The sequence below is a fragment of the Melospiza melodia genome, chromosome 14, assembly GCF_035770615.1.
Source record: "Melospiza melodia melodia isolate bMelMel2 chromosome 14, bMelMel2.pri, whole genome shotgun sequence".
In the NCBI taxonomy this organism is placed as follows: domain Eukaryota; kingdom Metazoa; phylum Chordata; class Aves; order Passeriformes; family Passerellidae; genus Melospiza; species Melospiza melodia.
In genome coordinates this window covers 5,562,632-5,587,785 of record NC_086207.1, presented here as the reverse complement: position 1 = coordinate 5,587,785, position 25,154 = coordinate 5,562,632, and the positions used below count along the sequence as shown (strand labels likewise).

At 50.2% G+C, this 25,154-nt stretch overlaps 2 protein-coding genes across 5 annotated transcripts in view; one reads left to right on the top strand and one right to left on the bottom strand.

The window, feature by feature from the left end:
- PSD2 (pleckstrin and Sec7 domain containing 2) overlaps nucleotides 1-12,259 on the top strand; it is a 79,789-nt gene extending 67,530 nt beyond the window's left edge. For all 3 annotated transcript variants that reach the window (XM_063168540.1, XM_063168539.1, XM_063168541.1), the window contains exons 13-16: nucleotides 6,259-6,416; nucleotides 7,706-7,850; nucleotides 8,893-9,036; nucleotides 10,563-12,259. In XM_063168540.1, the coding sequence (XP_063024610.1) occupies nucleotides 6,259-6,416; nucleotides 7,706-7,850; nucleotides 8,893-9,036; nucleotides 10,563-10,769 (654 nt within the window). In that variant the 3' untranslated portion in view covers nucleotides 10,770-12,259. The remainder of the gene's footprint in view (nucleotides 1-6,258; nucleotides 6,417-7,705; nucleotides 7,851-8,892; nucleotides 9,037-10,562) is intronic.
- Nucleotides 12,260-16,126: 3,867 nt separating this feature from the next.
- Nucleotides 16,127-25,154, bottom strand: part of NRG2 (neuregulin 2) — a 161,456-nt gene continuing 152,428 nt past the window's right edge. For both annotated transcript variants that reach the window (XM_063168537.1, XM_063168538.1), the window contains 4 exons: nucleotides 24,977-25,100; nucleotides 23,582-23,709; nucleotides 20,464-20,688; nucleotides 16,127-18,505 (listed from right to left, as the gene is read on the bottom strand). In XM_063168537.1, coding sequence (XP_063024607.1) covers nucleotides 17,845-18,505; nucleotides 20,464-20,688; nucleotides 23,582-23,709; nucleotides 24,977-25,100 — 1,138 coding nt within the window. In that variant the 3' untranslated portion in view covers nucleotides 16,127-17,844. The remainder of the gene's footprint in view (nucleotides 18,506-20,463; nucleotides 20,689-23,581; nucleotides 23,710-24,976; nucleotides 25,101-25,154) is intronic.

Sequence of the window (25,154 nt, the reverse complement as noted above, 5' to 3'; positions counted from 1 at the left end):
AGAGAGGAGCTGCTCACTCCCTCAAAGGAAGGGCCCTGCAGAGAGACACTGACAAATGAGAAGCCCTGGCAATCGTGGACTGTATGAAGTTTAACAAAGGCAGTGCTGGATTCTTGCACCTGGATTCTTGCACCAGGGTAATCCTGGATGCACAGACAGACTGTGGAATGAGAGGCTGGAGAGCAGCTGTGGAAGGGAACCTGGGAGCCCTGGTTGATGGCCAGTTGGATATGAATTAGCAGTGCCCTGGCAGCCAGGAGGGACATCTGTGCCCTGGGGACATCAGGCCCAGCATTTGGATGAGGCTCTCAGACACAGGCTGGGATTGTTGGGGTGTCCTGTGCAGGGCCAGGAGTTGGAGTTGATGGTCTTTGTGGGTCCCTTCCAGCTCAGAAGATTCTGTGATTCCATCGTTCTATGCTGAAAGTTCATATTCTTCAGGACCTTGATGACCTGGGTGTTTCCATGGGCTGTCAAGTGACACTTTGTGCCTCTCTCCATCTCTGTTCATTGTGTAGCCTCCTCCAGTCAACACAAGTGTAATTCCCAGGTCCTTGTGGGACACAAAGTCACCATGGAATGGCTTCCCTGAATGCTCTAACATTCAGCTCTCTGGCACTTGGATGCTTGGAGGGTTTGCTGGAAAGTCTTTTGTGAGGAGGCTGGATAGGGGCTCACTTGAATGTCACTGTGAGCCTGCCCAGGATGCCAAATGTTCATTATCAACATAACCCACTGAACTAGCCTGAGCTACCTGAGCAGCACATGCTGTTCAGTAACCTGTGACCGTGTTCACAGGGGTCTGAGGATGAGGGAAGAGACGAGGATCTGACTCCATGTTTCAGAAGGCTTGATTTATTATCTTATGATATATATTATATTAAAACTACACTAGAAGAATAGAAGAAAGGATTTCATCAGAAGGCAAGCTAAGAATAGAATAGGAAAGAATGATAACAAAGGCTTGGCTGCTGGACTGTGATTGGCCATTAATTAGAAAAAACCAACATGGGCCAATCACAGATGCACCTGTTGCATTCCACAGCAGCAGATAACCATTGTTTACATTTTGTTCCTGAGGCCTCTCAGCTTCTCAGGAGGAAAAATCCTAAGAAAAGGAAAAGGAAAAATCCTAAGAAAAGAAAAGATGTCTGCGACAGTAACCCATTGATCTCCCCTTGCTGGAGCAGCACTCCCCGTGGGTAGATGCTCCTGCCTCTTGCAGCATTATCTCCACAGCAATGAGAGTAAACAAACAGTGGATTATATAAGAGAGGCAGAAAGGTCCTGGGGGCAGCAGGAGTTATGACTCAGAGCTCAGAGCACACCTCAATGCCTCTCGTGTTTCACCAGGTCCTGTGGCACACGTCAAAGGGCAGCAGAAACCTGGCAGCAGTGGATGCTCACTCCCAGTGTGGGTTGCTCTCAGCCCAGTGGTGTTTTTACAGCTGTGCCACTCTCTCCTGTACCTCAGGGAAGTTGCAGCACAGGGAGGAGCCCAGATCTCCTCCAGCCCTCTAAGTGTGGTGCTCTTCAAGCCAGCAGCACTCTTCTCACCCTTCAGCCCTTGTCTCATTGCACATCTTCACATGGAGCCCACCAGAGTCCTCATGCTGACCCATGGGTTACACATGAGGATTTAACTTGTGCAGTTACCATCAGCATTTCATTGGTGACACTTTTTCTGTGGGGAAAAAAAGACATTTCAACTATCACAGAACCATTTGGATCTAAATGAATTTTCCACCAAGGACTTCTTTTGGGATGAGTCTGCTGAGAGGGTGTACATTGAGAATGAAATACCCTTTCAGGTTGGATTTTTCTTCCCTGGCAGCAGAAGGAGCTGTGAAGCCAGCACTGAGTGTCATTGCTGGGGCAGAGGGGCTGGGGGTTCTCTGCTGAACAAGGCTTGCAGCAGTTACCACTCATTAACAAAGTCCATTATGTTTGTCTGAGGTGTTTGGGATTTAAAAAGAGACCAAGGATGAGGCTGACAGTGGCAGTGAGGAGATCAATGCTCTTATCTCAATGACCTTCAGGATCAAATGGTTCAGAGACTGAGGGCTTTCTTTATGGACAAGGACTGCAGGAACAAAACACCCAAGGTTTGGCTGTGTTATGAAAGCGCCTGATAAAGAGGAGCCATGACTGATGTGCAATTAGCAGGAGGGACCAGAATTGCCAAGGATGCCCCAAGGAAGGAGCATTTGGAACAACAACAAAAACAAACCGAAGGAATGTTTGGGCAAAGGATTTGGGGAAAGAGGGGTTTCTTACTGGTGAGCTGCTGCCAGACTGAGCTGTAATCCTCTCCAGGGAATTCCTTGGGCTTGGCTACAGACAGCGTCTGTCAGGCTTGCAGGGACAGGACAGGAGGTTGGGAACATGAAGACAGAGTCCTTGCCCTGTCACTTGCACATATTCCCAGCACCACAATGCTGTGGATAAATGGAGAGTGGATAAACATCCACCTGCCCCGTGGATCCTTGGTGTCATTTCTTGCCCTCAGGGTGGTTTGCAGAACAAAGGAATTGCACAATACAGGAAGGAAGTGGTGTGCCAGCCTCCCAAGCTCTCAGCAGAAGACAACTGCAGATAAACATGAGGTGGAACCTTGGCTGAGCATAAATCACTGGGGAAAGATTTTCTGATGGGAAGATAGAGGAGAAAGTAACTGCTTCCAGAAGCACCTGATGTCATGGAGCTCAGGTTCAGCTTGTTCCATTTTTCTGCTCAGACCAAGTTAAGGATGTAGGCTTTAATAGTAAATTCTTGTAAGTTGAACAGGGAATTCCATTTGGTTTTGAGGAGCAAGTTGAGTATAAATAAAACTGAGAGTAGAGGGAAGGTGAGAGGAAGGAGGGCTGGGTAGGTGGGTGTATAGAAAGGAGGAATGGCCAGATACAGAGGTGGACATAGCACAGGCAGACAGGTGGGTGGACAGGTAGAATTCAGTCTGACAGAAGCAATTCAGGCAGCAGCCATAAGGCTGATGAGGAGATGTCACATGTCATTGACTCGCTGGTGTTAATTGCTGGATCAGCATGTTCCAGCACAGTCTGCTGAAGCAATTGCTTGATCCCCTAAAGGGATGCAGCAGAGTCTGGAGGAAGAAATGCAGGCTTGGGAGCAGGGCACACCTCTCCTGTGCACTAATCTGCTCTGGGCACTGACTCATTCCATGGCCTTTGGCAACTTACTTCACCTCTGTGAAATGGGGATAATAACCCTTAATCACCACACGTAGAAGGGGGTTAAGAAAAATGATGGAGAGCTTAAAGCAAGAGGTGCTTTTGCACAGAAGTGCTTGAAAGGGTGCAGGTCTTCCCACAGGTCCTGTCCCCAAGCAGGAAGGGGTTCCCAGCAAGCCCTGAGCCACAGGTGCTGTCCCATGCAGGCAGACCCTTGCCAGGTGCTCTAAGACCTTGCCTAGACTGGAAAGGGCACAGGGGTTCATATTCCAAATTAAATGGTTTGTTTAGGATGGTAGATGTGAGGTGAAGAAGAGAAAGAAGAGGAAATGCCACTCACAAGCCAGAGCATGAGGAATATCTGTCAGTCCATGGCCACATTCCCAGCACTGCCCAGGGCTGGCTCTGAGGCCAGAGGAGAGGCAGCAGAACTGACACACTGGGCTCTCCCAACCCATCCAGCTGCCTATAAAGGCAGGCACAAGAGCCAGATGCTTTTTATTGGCAAAACAAGCTTTGAGATTAGCTGTGGATCTGCTCACAGGGGTAGGCAGCAGGGGACAGGGACCCAAAGGCACTGGGATGTCCCAGCCAAACGTGCCATTGTGACACCTGGCATTGGGATGAGCCTCCTGGAAGAGCCATCCCAAGCAGGGAGCCTCCAGCACTGCTCGCTCCTGTGAACAGCAAGGCAGAGAGGACCTGCTTCATCCAGCCTCATCTTGATTTAACTGGGCCCAGCATTAGCAAAAGAAGATTGGATTTTTCCTTCCAACAGCATTGATGCCTGAGAGCCTGAAATCCATGGAGGCAACACTCGATGATTCCATTCAAGATGACGATCTGCATTAGTCAAAGCACTCAGCAGCTGTGGCAGTTTCCTCTTGTCACACACCATTAAGCTGGGCTATTTTGCACTGTATTTTCAGAAAGCTTATTTTGAAATAAGAGATCATGGGCAGCACAGCCGGATTTATTCAAATCCAGAGAGCTTCAGCCTTGGAAAAATATCCCAAATTGAAGTCTGTCTATAGTAGGTAAGGCCTGAGCAGCAATGTCTTCCTCAAGCAGATATTTCTCTTGCAGTGGGGTAACACATTAGGTCTTCACAAGGCAAAGCATTTGTTTTTCTTTGCAGAAAAGGCTGACAGCCCATCCCTCTGGCTACTGAAATCACCACAATGGCAAGGTTATCTGTCCTGCCCACCTGAGTGTCTCCCCAAGCACAGGATGCCTGCAGCACCCAGCCCTCCTCTGCTGGAAATTCAGGGCTTTTCTCTGGGATTCACCATCCCCAGGATCTTGTGTCAGACATTTGTGGGTGGGCCCATGGCACTTTTTTGTACCAGGCCCAGTTTCATTTGATGATGAGCACAGGATGGCAACCACTCTCCTGGACAGTATTATTGCTTTGAAAAATGAGGGAAGAAAGGCTTCAGAAGCATCAGGAGCAAGAGCTGGGTGAGCCACATTCATGGGCTGGGGAGTGCTGCTTCTCAGTGCTCTCAAGAGCAGCAGAGGGGAAACCTTTCTGCCCCAACAGCAGAGAACAGCCCCACTGCCCAGGGTTCCCATCCCAGAGGCTGCAGCACAGCTCCTCCCTGAACAGCTGCATTTGTACCACTGGCACATGGGAAACAGAAAACAACCATCTTTTTGCAGATCTGCACAACAGTTCTGGCTTGGAAGCTAAGGAAGGCTTGGAATGTACAGACCATCATCACCAGACAGACCTGGCCTGGTGCTGACAGCCCAGGGCAGTCAAGGAAAGCAAAGTACAGAGCACATGAATCCTGTAGCACTGTAATCACCAGGGCAAGGCAGGGCCTTCCAGGGACACCCTGGCCTGGCATGGGGTGCTGGTTTGCTTTAGCCAGGGCCTGGTTCTTTCACCAGGCTCTTTTTTCACCAATCCATGCATCCATCTGTCCATCCCTGCCATCCCACCATCCAACTGGTTGGGCTGGCAATGATGCAGAGTGGGAGGCAGGATACTGCATAAAGTCACTGGGAAAGTAAAAGGGTAAACATAGCATTGACTGAACTTTTTTTTCCTAAAAAGTGCTGTGCCAAGATCATCATTTCAGAGTCCCATGTTTGGTATTTTCTACCTTTTTATCAAACATAAACACATACAGTTACTGCTGCATTCCCTACTTGTGTGAAGTGGGGAAAGTGAAGCAGGAACACAGGGAATGCTGCTGCAGTTTGCAAGTGCCAGGCTAAGGAATTACAGGGGAGACCCTGCCAAAGGAGCACATGTACTAAAGGGAGACCAAAGCTGGTTCAGGGGGGCCACTCTCAGTCTGGCAACTGCCCATCAGGCCCCTCACCTGTACAGAGATGCCCTGGCTGCAGGGATGCTGCTGTTCCAGGGCTTCCTCCATACATAGCTGTAGTGGCAGGACAAGGAGCAAAGGGTTTAAACTGAAAGAGGTGAAATTTAGGTAGATATGAGGAAAAAATTCTTCCCTGTGAGAGTATTGAGTCTGTGGCACAGGTTTCCCAGAGAAGTTGTGGCTGCCTCTGGATCCCTGGAAGTGCCCAAGGCCGGGTTGGCAGGGCTTGAAGCAGCCTGGGATAGGGTAAGATGTCCCTGCCATGGCATGAGGTTGGAATGGGATGAGCTTTGAGGTCCTTTCCATCCCACACCATTCTCTGAGTCTATGAAGATGCAGAACCAGGGCAGGTGCTCGTTGATATCCTCTGCTGATTGGGATTTGCATCCTGGTTTGAGCCCTGCACTGTGGGGGAAGCTCTGCAGAAACCTGGCCCTGCTTTGTGCCTCTCCACAAAGCCTCAGGCATGTGCTGTGTTAGAAATAACTATTGATAATTATCTTTAAAACTTTCATCTCCTTCTTTACATCTTCCCAGTGAACTTAATGATGGAAGCAGTTGCCAGATGTTAATTATTATCATTATCAGCTCCTAGCATTTACTGTACAAAGCAGTGCTTTTCCTGGTCTCGGCACTCTGTGATTATAGCACGGGGAGAAAGGCAGGTTCATTAAAGCATCCCACAAATGTTAGTGTTGTCATTATCCAATTAACGTTCCTCTCCACAGGATGAATATAAACCTGACAAAGACCTCTCTGAAGTGGATCTGAAGAACGCCATCCGTGTGCACCACGCCTTAGCCACAAAAGCCTCCGACTACAGCAAGAAGTCCAACGTGCTCAAGCTGAAGACAGCGGACTGGAGAGTCTTCCTCTTCCAGGCCCCGTGAGTGCCAGCCCTCCCTGCAGTGCCCGGGGGGGCAGCCTGACCTGCAGCCCCTGCCAGACCAGCACACGCCTTAGGGGGCACATCTGGGGGAGGAAGGGGCTGAGGGTCATTTCTGCAGGGCTGTGCAAAGGATTGGCTCATGGGTGACGGTTTCTTGGTGGCTTTGTGCCAGTCCTTGAGGTTCTTCCCAGCTGTCACCAAGGCAGGCTGAGCAGGATGGGCTGGTGTCACTCTAGGACATGAAATAGAAAGATGCGGTTCTTCAAGGTGAAAAAGAGGGAAGTTTAATTCTCAGTCCAACATTTACAGATTTCCAAAAGTGACAGTGGATTGGAGTGTGGCAGTGCCACCTCTCCACTGTCCACACTGTCATTGTCTACACTGGACAAACCAACAGTTCATCACATTTCTTCTCCTCCAGAAAGAATGCAAAACAATAAGTATTTACAGAAAAATGCGTGAGAAAGTTTGTTACAAGAATGTAACATCACAAAGCTTCTTCTAGAACTCAAAAGACCAGGGTGACAGGCTGGGATGTGCAGGGCTGAGTGAGAGGGCTCCTCTTGCTAACTCCTGCTGGTGTATTCTGGAAGGGAGAACATCTATGTGGTGCAGGTGATGGTTCCCCTTGTCAGCTTCTGATGGGGAAACTGTCTAAAGCTCCTTAAAGCAGGCTCCCCAGCCAGGGCAGATGTTTTACCTGAGTCCACTGCTGAGGAATGTTTTGGTGTTACTAAGTGTGAAGTGTGATGAAGTCATCTTCTGTGTCACGTTTTTCATGTCTTCTGCTGAGCAAGGTGACATTGTCTGTAGGGCTGGGTACTAATTTGTGCAGCAAACATCCACTTGAAGGCTTGGGGGAGCAGTGTCTGGACAGATTTGATGAAGGAAACACTGGAGACCCTGGGCAGTGTCTCATAAATGACAGAAATGACATCCTGCTCTGTGGAACCTCTGCTCTGTGGTTCTCACCCTCCTAAGAGGAGGACATCCTTGGCTCTGGCCTGTCCACAGCTCCTCAGGAATGCAGCCAGAGCTGATGAGGAGGGCAGGACTGCCCTGGCTTCGAGAGGCAGAGAGCAGCCCTGAGATCATCAGGGCACTGCAGAGGAGCCAGTCAGACAGTGCTTCCCTCTGTTCATAACCTGGCACAGAGGTGACATCAAAGCAGGGCCACCCATGTCCTTCCTGAGCGTGGCTGGCTCCAGGGCTGTTGTCAGCTGTTGTCTGGTCCTGGTTCTAGAGCATTTACAGACTGCCTTCTCTTCTCCCCTCCTCCATAACAGAAGCAAGGAAGAAATGCTCTCCTGGATCCTGAGGATCAACCTTGTTGCTGCCATTTTCTCTGCTCCAGCCTTCCCAGCTGCAATCTGCTCCATGAAGAAGTTCTGCCGCCCACTCCTGCCTTCATCCATGACCAAGCTGTGCCAGGTAATGTGTGAGGAAAGGAGTGCTGGAGGGGTGCCCCGTGCTCAGCAAGCCCTTCAGCTCAGGGTGAGCCCATCTGCAGCTCCCCCTGTTCCTGATGGACACACTCAGGTGCTCAGTGCAGGAACAGGAGAGTGGGGTGGGCATCTTGGATAGATGTGGAAAATCCTGACCTGTGGCCAGTGCTTCTTTTGCAATGGCTATAAACAGCCCTGTGCACACACCTGCCTGTTGGTTCTGGCTTGTTTCTTGTTTTTTGCCCATCACATCCCAGCACGTTCCTGTTGCTGGAATGGAAACAGCAGAACAGCTCCAGAGCTGATGCTGCAGAGCCCAACAGGTTTGGTTTGTATCATGGCACCCTCTTGCTTTCGGAGCTCAAAACCCACAGAGAAAAGGGATGTCTGAGTTCCAGCCAGTAGGGAAAGCTTTGGAAACAAGGGGGCACAGTGCACCAGGCTCAGCTAACCAAGAGCAGCTGCCATCCAAAGAGTGGCTTTGGTTTCCCTTTCCAGGGAAGGCCCAACATGCCTTAGCACTTCCAAAAGGTGGGGACACACTGCCACTGGCCCCCAGCAAAGGGGGGACAGCCTTTAATGTCAGGGCAGAGACCCAGCTGCTGTCTGCTGAGACAGATGTGGCCAGATGGTCACCTTGGTCAGAGGGTGGATGGTACTTTGTCAGATGGGGAGGGTTCCTCTATCTCTGAGAAGAGCAGGATGAGCAGCTCCTGGGACAGCACTGCTGCTGCCTGGCTGGTACAGGATGCACATTACAGGAGCATTCTGTGCTTATGATGCCAAAGATGCCTCGGTGCCAAAGAAATCCGCTCTTGGCACCTGAGATACCTGAGCTTTGCTCTCACTCCAATACCTGTGTTTGAGCTGCTCCTTATCAGATGGATTTGCAAGTGCACAGCACACGTTTGGCTCCAGCACAGGGGCTGAGCTCAGGGCCTTGCAGAGAGATTCCCCCAGCCACAGGCAGGAGGAGCACTCGGGTGCTGCACTCCACCTTCTCATACCTGACACGCTTCTCTCGGCAGGAGGAACAGCTGAGGTCTCATGAAAATAAAATGAAGCAGATTGCAGACGAATTAGCAGAGCATAAATTACATCCTGTAGAGAAGAGCCTCAAGTCAAAAGAGGCTGAGGAATACAGACTCAAAGAACATTACCTAATATTTGAGGTAAAGGAACTTTCATCTTTTCTGTGATAAATGGTACCTTGGCTGATTGACTGAGGAGAGCAGAACTCTAGAGTGGGTGCTGTGAGTCTGGGAGAGTGTGCAAGGAGAAAGACAAGGGCTCCCAACTGGATGGGGGTCTTGGAGCAGCAACAAGCCTCACTGTTTTGCACTGAAGCTGAAAAAAGAAATAAAAGCCATTTCTTTCCCTCTGTGATTTCACACCAGAGGAGGGGAAAACTGACAAAAGAAAGAAAGTCTTCCTTTACTGTGCCAAATTTTGACATTTCCTCAGGTCCCAAGTATGAGAGTTGTTCAGTTCTCAGTGTGACTCAGTCTTTTTCAGCAACATCAATAAAAAGCAAAGGGAATCCCTGGGAGAATTAATCCTGTTTTGCTGCAACCATTTTTGTAAATAAAGCCAAACCCAGTGTTCCAGCTGATTACAGACCCTTTGAGGATACATGTACATAAGTTTTAGCTCCCTGTAAAGTCTAAGAAGCTTTTAATTCTGGGAGGAATGGGGTATTTTGTTCCAGTGAGAGTTGAGCAGAAGGTGTGTTCCTGCCACATAGGTGTCAGTGGGAAGGGACTGCTGGAGGCCTCTAGTCTTGCTTCCAGCAGAAACTTGGATTATTCCTAGTCTTAGCCCACGCTGAGAGTGCATTTAGTGGCCAAGCCCCAAAAATCACTAAGGATGGAAATATCCCACCTCCCTCATGCCAGGGCTGCACAATCCTTTTGTGTAACACCCAGCCTGATTCTCCAAAGCCACAGCTCCCAGCTGCTGGTTCCCTTGTCTTTGTACCACTTTCCAAACAGTTGCTGCTGCCTGCCTTTTTCCAGCCTCTGGTTTTGGATGCCTGCAGAGAAGTCTCTATCTGAGCTTTTCTCTGGACTGCCTTTTCAGTCTTCAAGGAGAAGCTGGCACTTCCAGGGCATAATTCATCTCATCTGTCTTATGAGATGTGCTCCAGAAATGCTTGTTTCTTTGTGCTGACAAAGAAGCCAGCACAGGCTGCCTCTGAGATGTTCAGAGAAAGGATGGCTATTACACAAGCCCTCAAAAAGATCCCATCTAGCATTGGAACAGAGGATCCAGGCAGAGAGGATGCCTCCCTTTATCCTGTGCTCTGTGAGGAGCACTGGGAGCACAACTCAGCAGCAGTAACTGAACCACTGGATGGAAACAATGACAAGCAGCAATATTTTAACCAATCAAGGCGAGCTCCTAAATCAGGAAGCAGCAGGTCTGTTGATCTCATTTTGCCCTCAGTATCCTCCTTATACAAGCACAGTGGCAGCCAAGACCTCTAAAAGCAACTGGAGAGTCCTACACAGACCCAGACCCACCTTTCTCCTCAGACCTTCAAGCAGTCAGGCATTGTGCTGGGGTTGAATCTGTGGGGTGTGATCAGTGATGGTATGGGATGGATTTTCGTGCCGTAGCCGATGGAATCGTTCCTGTGTGCCACACACACCATGGCCTGTCCCTGTTCCCAGGCTCTCTGTTCCCTCTTTCCCTGCAGAAGAGCCGCTATGAGACGTACATCAACCTGCTGTGCATGAAGATCAAGGTGGGGACAGATGACCTGGAGAGGATCGAGACCAGTTTCTTCAAGGTGGAAGCCGACGACCTCGCTCTGCGGAAAACGCACTCCAGCCCTTCCCTGAGCCAGGGGCACATGTCCGTCAGCTGTAAGGCAGGAAAGGACATTTTAGAGCAGAACACTTAACCAGGAACATGTGCACGGGGGGATGAACCGGCCATGCTCTGCGCTCCTGGACTTAGATTGATGAGCACAATTTTACTTAGGAAATTATATGAGCAAAACTGTAGACATGTCTGACATGGGGATTGCTCTAGTGAAGGAAATCAAAGAAGCTTTAGTTGACACTCTCTGACAATGCTCTGGCATTTCAGCATCATCTCTTCTTCATTCCCAACTGCACCAGTGGCTTTTCTTTCCCTCCTGCTGCAGCCTGCACAACAAAGGGATATGCTGGTTCTTCACGGGCTGGGTGGCTCTTTCCTCCACCAGCCCTGTCTCTCTCCTTCCCTCCCTGGATCCCCAGCGGTTCGTGGTCCCTGGCAGTGCAGGAAACTGAGCTGAGACGACGTCTGTGGCACCACCAGCGCTCCCAGAGAAGGGCACAGGGTGGCAGGGGCACGTCCCTGCCCCACGAGGAGCACGGCGTGACAGGACAGGTGTTGTGAGCTGGTCAACTTCAGCACGGCCACGTAGGAATGTCACCTGCCCATGGCAGGAGAAGCCTGAAGGGTCCTCTGTCACCTTACCCTTTTTATATATATATATATATATACATATGAATATATATAAATAAATATATATATATAAGGAAACTTTAACCTGGGTTTTTAACCTCAGTGTGCAAGTGAAGGCAAGCTGCCTGGGGAAGACACTAGGGACGTGGAGGGTCTGACCAGCCCACCAGGATGTTCTAAAGAAATGGAATAGCTGTGTATCTTTTTTGTTTCTTTTTTCTCCTTTTTTTACTCGAATGGAAATCCCACCTGGCTTTGCTGTGCAACATCGCTCCCCCATTCCTGCTTATTCAGACAAACTGCTCCAGTGGCTGCCAGTTTGGCTGCCAGGGGATCCACCACTCTGGGTTCGAGGCACACCTGGAGCTGTGTGCAAGCTCCAGTGGAAGCTTTGTGTGCAGGAGTGATCCCCCTGCCCATCCCTGCTGTATTCCTCCATCCTGCAATGCACATGCTGTACTCTTTTAAGTGGGAATTGTGTTTCTGTTCCTTTCTGCTGTCTGTGGTCCAATGATTTACTGTTGTGCTGAAGTGATTCCTCTGCATTTCAATGCCACGACTGTCCTCCCACACTTTATTTATTTCATGTTTCGTTTGATCCTTTATCTCAGATTGCTTTTCTTTCCCCTAGGTGCGTTCACAGTAATCAAGTTCCAGTTTTGAAGGATCTTGTAGCTGCTAATTACAGTCATTTATTGTTTATATTTTGCAGCGTTTTTTAAACAAACAAAACAAGATTTATTTGGACCTTCAATGTTTGAGAGCCTATGGACTACTGTTTTCCATGACGGTTCATGACACTAAAAACCTCTTCTCAACTTTATCGCCTCTTCTTTTATCTCTGTTTCTTTGTACAGTTTGATAGTTTATTTGAAATGATGCACTAAGAATCATGTAAAAAAAGAATAACAATAAAACTGAATCTGTTGGTAAAGAGAATTGGTCTGAAGCATCATTCCACCATGTGCTGGATTGATCCCAGATTTCACAGCACCAGCAGGCCAGGCTGATTCAGATATGCACCAGCACCTGATGCAGAAAAGCCAGGATCCTACTGACAGACAGCACCAGAAAACATGGATTCCCTTCCACAAGTGGGTACCAGCCCACCCATCCTCTGGGATGGTTCTGGAGCAGGTGTGGATAGATGGGCTGCTTTGGGAGCACATTCAAGGAACTCTTCCCTCCTCCTGGTGCATCCAGGTGCGTCTGTCCACACACAGCCTAGAGGTTTATGGGAGCAAAAAGGTACCAAGCCCTGCATTGCCGCTGGAGATGTTCTCACAAGGTTGCCAGAGGAGTCTGTGGCTGTTCCTCCACGGCATCCTTGCTTTTGTGCCAGGTATTGTACAGACTTTCTGCACCAAAGACCCCCAAGATGCTCCAACTCACATGAAGTGTCTGGTGCTGAGACTCTCACAGTGCAAGTCCAGGGGAAAGCTGGGCCCAACTCCTTGTCTCCAAAATCCCAGGTAATATTTTATATTTCAGTCTTCCCTTTCTGAACATCCCTTCCAGTGGCAGTGACATCTCCAGTGTGTTTGAGCTTTGAGCTGCCACCAAGAGCAGCTTAGCCCCCTGGTGAAGGTGCCAGTCTGCCATCCTCAGCTGGGAGTAACTTGCAGAGAAAAGCAAGATCTGCAAAGTCTGCTCTGGGCAGCAGGAAAGAGACTCAGGGCTGTGAGACTGAGCACCCAATGGATGTGGGAAGGGTGGCAGCTGATGGCAGACAACACTTGGTGAGACAGCTCAGAGTATTAAACTTTCTGAGTACCTGCAGTTTGCCTCATGCACAAGTCCTGATGCAGGTGGATCACAGGTGCATGAAAATGTATTGAGAGCATCTTACCTACATGAGGGCAGAGCCAAGAATGCCTTGTTTGTGCAATCCACAGCCTCAGCTTGTGACTTGGAAGAAAATGGATTTTTTTCATCCCTTTTCTCCCTCCCTGGAGGTCAAGGACTCAGGCACCCACCACTAAGAGAGAAGAGCAGCATCTCAGAGGAATTAAGCAGCCACATCATGAAGTTACTCAGATGCTCTTTCTGCACATCCCCAGGCTGTGCCAGCCCCTCCAGCAGGCTCCACGACTGCTTTGGGTCTCACACAACCTCACTTGGCAGTGGTGGCTCAGCCTGACCTCCCTGCCAGGCCACTTGTCCTGGACACAGCCACGTTCAGTTTAGAGGGACTTTGTTGTGGGGGAGACTTTGTGACCCCAAAACAAGCATCCAACACTGCTTGTTCCACTCATCTGTGTCAGAAAAGCAACTCCCTGCCCTCTGGGAAGGGCACTAAAGGCATCATGCACGCAGAGGAGAGCTGTCAGGAGGCTCTGGTGGCTCCCCCACCTGTGAAAATTGCTGTAAAATATTTACGGCAAAGCCCTAGGAGCACGCACGGCTGGAAATGAGGAGTCTAAAAATAAACCAGCCAGGGAAAAAAGAGAGAGATGCAGGCTCCCTTCAGAGGCAATTGGAGAGAAAATTGAAGTAGCGTAACTGCCTCTAAATATAGAACACAATTATGGGAATCAAGGGGCACGTTTAACAAAAAAATCACCACAAAGAATCCTGAGGCTGCCGTGGCTCAGAGCTAATGGTGTCTCAGCAGACGCAGAATATCACAGATCCCTGCAAACCATGGAGCAGGGAAATGTCCCCCTGTACAGGGCAAACTCACAGCTCCTCTCTCCCTCAAGGGACCCAGAGAGATTCCTGGTGGGGATCAGCTGCATTGAGATGATCTGTTCCTCCAAGGCATCGCCCTGAGGTGTGGCCCCATGGTTGTTCTGCATGGAGACCTAAGAGCTGTACCTGCTTGTAGTGCAGATGCTGCTGTGCCAGCCTTGGGGGGGCTTCTCCATGAGTGGTGCTCACAGATCCTGAGGACAGCCAGGCAGGGACATGGGGCTGCTTTGGGAAGACAAAGGCACCCAATCTCTCTCTTCCATGTGTCTGGTTTCCCCAGGGATCAGCCTTAGTGACCATTCACACGTGTCCCTTCCAAGGGGTTGGGTGTTCTCTGCCCATTCCTGTCCATCTCGCCTTGCTCTGGGAGCCACTGGAGGAGCTGAGATGGATCAAAGGGAATGGGGAGCTGGGGCATGTCCCAAGAGGAACAGGAGAATGGAGAGCTGCACTGCTGCCTTCATTCTGCACTGCTGCAAGGCTTGGGGCTGCACAGAAGTGGGGCACGATGTGTCCAAAGGCAAATGTCACCCAAATCAGGACCTGACCCCACCACCTCCATCCCAGGTCTAACACCTCCTTTGCACATTGCTGTTGGGTGGCATGGGCAGGAGGGCAGGGTCCTTCAGCCTTTAACCTTCTGTGAAACCAGTGCTGAGACGCCTCCATTCAGGGTGGAGTGCTGGGCCCTCTGGTCTGTCTGGAGGCCCCACAGGACATGCAGTGAATGTTTGGGGTGGCCTGTGACACAGCTGGGTCAGCTCCAGGACAATGGGCATCCTGGAGAGGTTTGGAGCAGGAGAAGCCCAGGCTGTGGGTGTGCTTAGCCTGGCCTCCAAGATGGGCAGCACTGTGAGGGCTGGGCGGTTCTCTCGCAGCTCTGGGCACTCACAGAATCATAGAGTGATTTGGGTTGGAAGGGACACTAAAAATCATCAAGTTCCCACCAGATCAGTTGGTTCCAATCTATCCATTTCAATAGGGTCAACTCGCTGTAACAGACCCCTCTCCTGTTGAGTTCAGCTGGGGCTCTGGGATACCTGTTCATGCCACTGAGCAGGAACAGGGGAGTGAGTTCTGGGCTGGGTGGAGCCATGTGTGCCACCTCAGGGGCTGTGCTCCTGTGACCACACCACACTGTCAGTGTGTCCCTACATGGGACAGCCAGAGACACAGGTTTCCCGTGGAGGAGCTGAAGCAGGGCCCTGTTCTGTGGGTGGGTCAGTGCTGCATGGCAGCATGGCACTGCCAGGGCTGGACCCAATACATCCCCACTCCACTCAAGTCACTAAATAGGTGCCAAGCATCCTGACCTCTCTTGGCACATCTGGAAACTTCCATGGTTCAAGGGAAGGGGCATCTCCTGATCTGCAGCTGAAGGAGGAATGGCACCCCCAGAGGTGTGTGGGTAGCAGTCACTCACCTCAGTGAGCCTCCACTCCTGAGCCCTGCAGGAAGGTGAAATGTCCATGCCAGGCAGAAAAACACCCACCTATGGGTCTTTTTGGGCATAAGGGTTTTTACTGAACCAGAGCATCTCTCATATGAGATGAGAGGATGAGGATGAGGGAGCTGGAACTGTGCAGCCTGGAGAGGAGAAGGCTCGGGGGGCTTATCCGTGTGTATAAATACCCAATGGAGGGCAGTGAAAAAGAGGGAGCTGCACTCTTCTCAGAGTGCTCAGGACACGAGGCAATGGGCCTAAAAGACTAAATGAGGCAAAGGGCCCAAATTAAAAATTAGTAAATCCAGTTTGTGTGGGAAATGGATTTATGGAGAGTTTTCAGGGTTTGACAGAAGGCCTACACAGTATGAATCTGTATGCAAAGTTTGCGATAAGAAATGCCAGTTTCAATACAAAAAGACAAATTTTTGCTTTGAGAGGGACCAAACACGGGCAGAGGTTACCCAAAGAAGTTGTGGTACTGCCATCCCTGAAGATACTCAAACCCTGACTGGACACAGGCCTGGGCAGCTGACTCTGGAGGAGCTGGTGAAGCAGGAAATGTGGAAGAAGTCTCTTCCAGCCTCAACCAGTGTGTGATTCTGTGTATGGTGCCTGTCACAGCTCCCTATTTGCCCCCCAAAGGGCCTGAGATTAATGCAGCCCACAGCTTGTTATTTCTTATTTTATTTATAATATAAAAAATGTTCAAGTGTTAAACAGTCAAGAGTTCTGACATTCAGACAATCCAGAGCAAACTTTGACAATCATCTTATGACAAATTAGCAGAGTTTTCTATCTGACCCCATCACGGGTGAGGAATAGAGGGTTTAGTTACTTTATTGCTAAAAGTTAAATGAAATAATACACTGTCAATTGTTGTATTATCTTCTCAGTCACAGCTTCACCATGCATCCAATCTACAGTATCTGAAATGCAAAGGACATGCAGAAGTAAAAATATAAAAAGAAAAAAGTCAGGCTACAATGTAAACAGGTTTGCTGCAGAGAACTGAGGAGAGGGGGGCACTTCCCCGGGGGTGCTGTGCCGCCTGGACACGCAGGACTGTCTCTTTGTGCCACAGAGCCGGTGGTGGCCAGAGCTGCTCCGGGTGTGGGGACGCGCCGTCCGTCACCAATGGCGGGAGGTGACGGCACCACTGTCCTTACAGCACACGAGGCACGGCCGGAGGGAGGATCCGCTCAGCAGGGCCCGGCCCGGCCATGGCAGCGGAGCCCAGAGCGCTCGGGGTGCTGCTGACCCCTGGGCACGTGGCCTGGCGCCGTGTCCAGGGTGACACGCGGCCGTCTGTGCCACAGGACCACCCTGTGGGTGTCCCCGGCACCCCGGCCAAGGTGTCGCCCAGGACACCACAGCTCCAGCCATGGCCGCACCGCTCAGCCGAGGGACACCGCGGCCAGCACGGCGCCGGGGCGGCCACGGGCACCGCGGCTGAACGGGGCTGGCTCAGCCACCCGCATTCAAGGGGACCTGACAGGTGTGATCCACCCTGGGCACAGGGCTGTCTGCCTGGCTGCACCACAAACCTGTGCCAACCCCACTCCAGACCCACCAGTGAGATGGCCAAAGGTTGAGAGCTATATTGTAAGGGCTGCTGCTGCTGCGCGATTTCGTTTTCTCTTCCTACCTGTGTGGCAAAAGAAACGTTATTTCTGCATTTCAGCACAGTGCTGTTGGGTTTCTTTTTCTCCTGATTTAAGCGAAAATACAAGTAGTTTACAGGGCAAGACAGATCCTCGTTAGACATGATAATGGAAATGCTCCCACTCATGTCCTTAATGTGTGTTTAAACAATACTTTAAAGAATATGATCATTAATAGCAGGGTACGGGGCAAAGTGGCAAGGCTGTTTTCTTCCAACAGAAGAGCGCCCTTGTGACAGGTTGTCTCCCAAACAAAAATCTATGACCTTAAAAATGCTACTGAAACAGAATCCTCGGCATGAATCCCAGCACTAGCATACAGCAAAAGGCACCACGATAGTTTTGTTTTCTATTTTTAAGTAGTCAAAAATTGGCCCACTTTTTTTTAACTTTATTGTTTGTTTTCTTTTCTTCTTCTTTTTTTTTTTTTTTTTTTACTTTTTTTTTCTCGGAAGCTGTAAATCAAGACATTACATATAAATAGAGATTCCCTATAAAAAAGTCATTGTCGTTAGCTATTATAAGACAACTTTGCTAAAATGAAAATAAAACATTTTTATTTGTTATATTTTTTGTTTTTTCCCTCTTTTATATAAAATAAAAATATTTATTTTTTTCGTTTGTGGTTTTGTTTTTTTTTTTTTTGTGTTCTGTTTTGTCTCGTTCTGCGGGTTTGCGTGGTTTTGTCTCGCCCTCGGCCTGCTCCACGTGGGTTGCCCATGCGCCTAGAGAGAGTCGGGGTCCGCTTTGGGCGCCACGTGCGCCAGGCTGCTGCCGCGGCCGCCGTCGCCGTGCGCGCTGTGCCCACGGCACGAGTAGTGAGTCCGGCTGTCGCTCGGCCGGTGCAGCGGCGGCGACTCCGCGTGCGCCGCCTCATTGTTCTGAGTGCTTAGGAACGGCGTGCTCTCGGCCACCAGCTCCTCGTCAGACTCGCTGTAAGAGGCGCTGCTCAAGGAGAAGGAGTCCCGGATGGCTCTGGCTCTGTGAGGGATGTGCCCGTTCAGTTTGGATTTTTTCCACCGCCTGTTGCTGCTGGCTGTTTTCTTTGGCTGCTCTAGCGCTGTGACGTACTCCTGCGTCGTCTCGTACTCGTCGTCCTCCGTGATGCGGAAGGGGCTGGAGGGCAGGCTCCCCATGCTATCGTTTAGGTAGGTCTTCCTTTGGTAGTAGCTGTCGTACCTCTGCGTGTCCTGGAAGGGGAGCTGGTAGCGCCGCAGGAGGGGCTGCTGCTCCTCCACGCGGAAGCTGATGGGGGCCGCCGGCGGCAGGGACACGGCGTGCGCCGAGTTGGGGGACGTGATCTCGAAGGTGGGCACCTGCGTGGTCATCGAGTAGTGGAAGTCAACGGGCGACAGGCGTGCTGGTGTGGTCAGGGCCGACACGTACCTGCAAAAGCAACGCCTCTGTTTGGACACTGAACAACCCAAAAAACACCAGCTGAGCCCACCCTTTGCTGGGCTAACTTTGAACACCCAGCCCAGGGACCCAGGAGGCCTCCTGTAAGACCAGAATGTGATGAAGAAGTCAGAGGAAGGTGGGAGTCCCAAAAGCTAACATAATCCACACGTGTGAATTACCAGCTGCTGCGTGCCATCTCTGACCGTCATGGGAGACAAACACCTGGGGTACCACCTGTAAGAACTGTGTCTGGGTGGGCTGTTGGGGTCCACTGCAGCTAGCTATGGACCCCAGCCCACACAGTCTTACACAGACCTAAGGAAAAGGCTGGAAGTGCTCTTCTCCACCTGGGAACCTACGTGGTTTATTTCCAAGGTGGGCAAAAGGCTGTGTACTCAGGGCAGGAGACTTTTATACCTGGGTTAATGGGGGCTGAGGAGGACCACAACCAATGGGATACAAGTGGGGAGGAGCAGGGGGAAGGACTGACCAGGGTAGAGACCCCCAGGGAGTGTTGGGGACAAGGGTGGCTGAGGGAGAAACCGTGTGATAGGAGAGGGGGAAGAACAAACCATGTGATATAACATAAAATATTCAGTGCAATATAAAGACTACTCTGTGCAAATCTCTAATAACCCAGTGCAAAACAACAACTAAATGAACAATTTAGTGCAATACAACAGCCTCCAGTGAACCTGCTCGTGGAAGTTCTCCTGGGGAATCAGCTGGAGGGACCTTGCACTGCTGAGCCAGGGGAGGGTGAGCTGCTGGCTTCAATGGGCACCATGTGCTGAGCAGCCCCCAAACTGCTTCTCCCGAGGGAGAAGCACAATTCCCACTCTGCATTGCTGCAAATCCTGCAACATCTCCCAGCAGGCTGAGTCATGGCTTCACTCACTGCCTCTTATCTGCCTGACAGCTGCTTTCTGTTCCCTCTGGAGCTGCCAGGCTTGTCTCTGAGGAAGGTCCCTGGAATTCCCTCTCCCTGCTCAGGCCACAGATGGGGAAACCCTGGGCATTGCTTTCTCTGACTTAGCAAAAATCTTGTGTCTCTAAAAGTCATCTACCACTTTCATCTAGTGAAAACATCAGTGTGGTCACTCAGGTCTGGTCTAGCCCCTCTCTCTAGCCTTTTATTCAGCACCACCTCTTTCTAAGGAGCAGATCTGATTTCCTCTTGATTTCCAGTGGTACCTCTGCCCAATTCGACCAGCCCAGGCTCTCTCACTCACCCAGGCCTTTTTACTCATGTATGAGATGTATGAGATCTCCATAGGAGCTGGGTTGGTCTGCCTGAATGGACCAGGGACAGGAATGAGAGCAGGAGATGCTGCCTTTCTCCTCTGCCCCATGGATAAGTTCCACTGCCTTGGAGGGCAACTGCCCAAGAGGGGCCATGTGGCCACCAGGAGTCACTCATGGCCACCTGCAGAGGGCTGGAACAAGGGTGGAGATGTGCTTCTGCTCCATGAGGAACCAGACTGGGAAGAGGACAACTGCTACTGCTGCTGCTGGTGTCTCAGCTCTGCAGTTGTGCTCGTTGAAGGCTGGGACCTACCAAGTCCTGTCCCAAGGCTGTGCCCACACGCAGCACCCTCTCACCTGGCCATCCAGGACGGTGCTGGGGACAGATACCTTTTCCCCAAACACCTGAGGGCCAGACCCTGCTTGGCAGCCCACCAAGCTGCCCAGGGTGTTCTCCCTGCCAGTTTTTCTCTACAGTTGCTGACTGCAGCCAGGCATATTCCACACCCATCGTCCCTGTGCTCCAAACCTACAGGGTGCAGAGCTGGCTGCTGCCTGACCTGAATGCCCTTCTGGGGGAATTGGGCATCCTCTGGTAGGACCAGAGCTGGAGTTCCCCAGTTCCACCATGGCACCGCCACTCTAGGGCTGGCAAAGGCACACATTTTTGGGCTGTGGTGGCACAAGCAGTGGGCTCTGACCTCTCGCTGTGGGGCGAGTCGCGCAGGGAGTCCACGGAGTCGCGGTACTGCGTCGTGGGCCGCCGCTGCTCCTCCAGGCAGAAGGTGGCCCCGCGCCGCGCCCGCGCCTCCACGCACGCCGGGCTGTTGCATTTGCTGGTTCCCACCGAGGACAGCATTATCCCAGACTGGGAATCCGAAGTCAGGCTCTCGGTTCGCTCCAAGCTCCAGGTGTGGCTTTCATGTCTGTGGAGCAAAGCCCATGTGGACAGTGAGCAAGGAACCCCGCCCAGCTCTTCCCCAAAGACACAGGCACAGGCTCAGCTCTGCACCTCTGCACTGCTGTCCCCTGTCACAGAAATCCTTTTGTTAGGATTTTTTCTCCTGAGAAGCTGAGAAGCTTCGAGAACAAAATGTAAACAATAATTATCTGCTGCTGTGGAATGCAACAGGTGCATCTGTAATTAGTCTCATGTAGTTATTTCTAATTAATAGCCAATCACAGTCAGCTGGCTCAGACTCTCTGAGAGACACAAGCTTTTATCATTCCTTTCTATCCCTTTCCTTTCAAGCCCTCTGATGAAATCCTTTCTTCTATTATTTTAGTATATTTTTAATATAATATACCTAATAAAATAATATAATAATTTATAATGAAATATATAAATATATTGATATCTATTATAATATATAAATATAATATATAAAGAAGATAATATATATCATAAAATAATAAATCACCCTTCTAAAACAGAGTCAGATCCTCGTCTCTTCCCTCTTCCTGGAACCCATGTAAACACCACCACAGTCCCTCTTCTCTCTCTCTCTCTCATTAGGACACATCTGGCCAGGGAAGCCCAGATTCCCAACCCTACCTTTGATTTGCCATTCTTTGCTCCTTCTTGGAGATGCCGTTAGAGGACAAAGGAAGTAAACCTGTGCAATAGCAGGTATTTATCCCACCACGGAATAAATGCCTGAGAGCAGGATGGGACAGCCTCTGGAGGGAGGCCAGGGCAATTCTGCTTCGTGCTTGCAAAGTGTTCTGGGTGTGGAATAACACATTGGCTATGCCAAGGCAAGTCAGCCAAGTTCCTTCAAATGTGCCACCTGCACTGCCAAGTGACAGCCCCTTTGGAATTGCTACCAGAGAGGAGCCAGGAGAAGCCACTCAAAATGAGCAGAGCAAAGTCTAGCAAAGATTTTGGCAGGAAAACACTTTCAAGGTGCTAGACGAAGACCATGATGTGCTGAGCAGCTGCAGCCCCACCAGCCCCAGCCTGGGTGCAAAGAGAACATCCCATGAGGACTCACTGGGGACGCACAGGGCCACCTGCACACGGGGGTCCCACCAGTGCCACAGCCACCATGCTGACCCCCACCATTGCAGAAACACATGATCCATGAGAGCAACCTCCTTGAACTCCCAAACTGCAGATGGAGCTGCGTGGGTTGAGAATTTTGGGTGGGGGTTTACAGAGGAGAGCAGCCCTCGTTAAGATTTCCCAAGAAGTTGTTAATTATTGATGGCTGCAGGCACATGCTCATTTATAACTTCAAACAGCGTCCTCATTAGAGGCACTGATGGAGTAAAATGGAGCCTGATTATGCCAGTAGTTTGCCTCTGGCATGACTTCAAGAAGCACCTGCTTGCTGCACTTGACTCAGGGAAATGAGGTGGCAGGTAGCCAGCACCAGAGGCTACCCAAGGTAGGTTCCTCCCTACAGCTGTCATGAGCTAATGCTGCCCTCCAGACACATCTTTGTGTCTTCAGAGGTGCCCAGGGATGGCCCAGGCCTTTCAAGTGAGCTTGGAAGGCCAGCAAAGTGCAGCTCTGCAGGCACAGGAGCCTCTGTGCACCTGGCTCGAGCTTGCACACACCTAGCCAGGGCTGGGCTGAGGAGTGTGAATGCAAAAAAACCTGGAGAACATATTGTCTGGCTCATGAGGAGTGGATTTCCCTGGAAAAAAAGAATAATTCCCAGCCCATCAAGTCATCCCTGGCTCCCTCTCTACTTGCTGGATGTATAGCCAGAGGAATCTGGGGAGGAATTCACCTGAAAATTCAAGTTCAGCATCTGAAGTTGATCTTGCCTGCTGTAACTGAGAGTACTTGCTCAACCCTGAGGAATGCCCGGGCCCTAAGGAAACCTGCCTGGAGCCATCCGTGAGCTTCAGCTGAAAGAATTCCTGCATTCCCAGATGAATGGAGACAACCCCACCAGGCTAATGGAGGACATGACAGTCACCTATCAAGGGCAAGAGATCTCCAAGGAAAACCCCTGTCACCTACTGGAAGAAGCACAAGAGCTGTCTAAGAGGAGGAACTGGAACATCCAAACTCAAAGCAGCACAGGAGTTCCTTTAGAGCATTTGAAAGAAAGACTTTTCTGGACATCATAAAAATAGGGAGGTCTGTCTGCAATTTAAATGCTCTAAGAAACCTTGAGAAGATTCGGGTTCCAAGCCGTGGGATTCTTCCCCCAGTGGTTATTTTGAAATGAAACCAAAAAATATGTCTCATCCTTTGTCACAAAGCACTATTGGTACTTTCCTGCTAGACCAAATTTTCCAAAAAGCTTCAGAATGACTTCCAGTGAAAGAGGAGCCACCACCTGAGGTGGAGGCTGATAAATTGCACAGGATCATTTTCTTTCTGGTCAAACCCCGTGACTTCCAAGTCAGACCTTGACTCTGAGGAAGCAATCAAAACATTTGGTCATATTTTGTGTAGTTTGTCTCTCACAAGGCAAATAAATTCTAAATATGAAACACACAACCCTGTATGTGCTTAATGAAGTATTTCAGACACAGCCTGCAAAACCTTTCCTACACACATCCTCCTGTTTGGGTCTGTGCAAAGCATGGAAGCACAGGCTCATTTCCTCCTGTTTTCCAGCTATGTCAGTGCTGCAGGATCCTGCTGGCACCTCTCTGCAGGTCAAGGAACACACTTTTCCACACTTCTCACTAACCAGCTGTGCTTGCAGAGTCCTGCAGTGTAGACATGGCTTGTATGCCACTACAGAGCCAAACATGAAGTGAAAACAGAAATGGAGGTGAAAGGAAAATCTTAGAATCTCACAGCATCCTACAGCAAATAGCAGGAGAAGGTCCATAGAAAATGGAATACATCACCTCTGGCTGGATGTTGGAGTGGCTGTGGAGCAGTGATGGGACGGGGAGCAGGAGTGACTTCCCGAGAAGGTTGTCTCTGTTTCCCTTCGGATCACGTGCTCGGTGGCAGAAACATTCTTAGAAATATACTGCAAAATAACAAGAATCACACAGGTCAGCCACCATTCATTAGTCTTTGAATGCTGCCAAAGAAAAATTACCTGGCCTGATTATTTCTGGTGAAGTCAGTGAGGACTGAGTGAACCCAGAATCTCTGCATCCCACAGGAAGGGACAAGGAGGGTGGAGGCTTTTCTCTGCCCCTTCCCTTTGAACACTGGGAAAGGGCTGTGGCACAGGGATTGCAGAAGGGTTTGGAGAGCCAAGGGATTCCCCAAAGGACAGTGGTGCCATGTGCAGCTACTGAGCAGAGACACATCTCTGCCCACAGCTGGTTACACCCGACCGAGTACCAGCAAAAAGAGAACGACGTGAAATCTGTCAGAGATGTGAGTCCTACAGGAGCTCCAGATGTGATCCAAATATTCATGCTGAGATATTCCTTCATCTAACAACCAGCCCTGCTTCTCACAGGGGCACTAAGCTCTCTGAGAGTCAGTACTATGGGGCCAGGGGCTGTGGTTCTTAGAATTCCCTTTCCCCTTCCTTCATGGTCGGGATCCAACCTAGATAAATTTTATTATCCTAAGGCTGACCCAACAGAGTTTGCAGCTGATTCATTGGATTTATTTCTAGCTACTTCTTGTTCCCCTCTGCCTCCCCCTTCCCTTTTCCTGATCCCTTTCAAGGCCTTGGTCCAGCAAGGCACTTCAGCCCATTGATGGCCCTTGAGTTCGCGGCATTTAAAGGGAAACTTGCACGACTGAAGTCACAAAAGTGGCTGAACTGCCCTCTGGATCCTGTCCTAGAGAGACTTAGACTGTTCTCATTGGTGTGACAGTGGCACCCCACCAGGACAGAACCCCTGGCATGGGCAGGTGAGCTGATGGGCAGCTGACCACAGCACCATGACGTGTGTCATCACAGCGACTCTGGTCACTGCCGTGCTGATCCCATTTGTCATCCCACCAAGTGGGACTTGACAGGAGAGAGTAATAAACAGGAAACATTGGGAACATCTCTCCTAGTGGGAATCAGGGTCACACTTGATTAATCAAAACAAGCCTATCCCAAATGCCTGAATCTAATCGTGCACTTCAAAGCAAAATCAAATTCCCCTTCAGATGTTGCTTTTGGAAATGTTTCTATGCAGAATCTTTCCTTTTGCTCAAGTTTGTTTGGGCTTTGCTCCTCACACACAAGCACACAGGTGTGTAAGGATACACATCCACGTCAAACCCCTGGCAGAAAACAGCCCCTCAGGAGCATGCAGGGAGATGGAGGCAGAGGCTCTTACATCAGCCATTTGGATTTCCTCAGGATCCAAACGTGGATGGCTTGGCCCGTTGGCAAGGCTCCGGTTTTGATGCGCAGGACACATGTTCTGCCGCAAGTGGTTATGCATTTGTTTTCTTTGTTTCCTTTAGAACAGAAAAAATCTGTTAGGAACCCTTCCATCATGGGGCTCTGTGCCC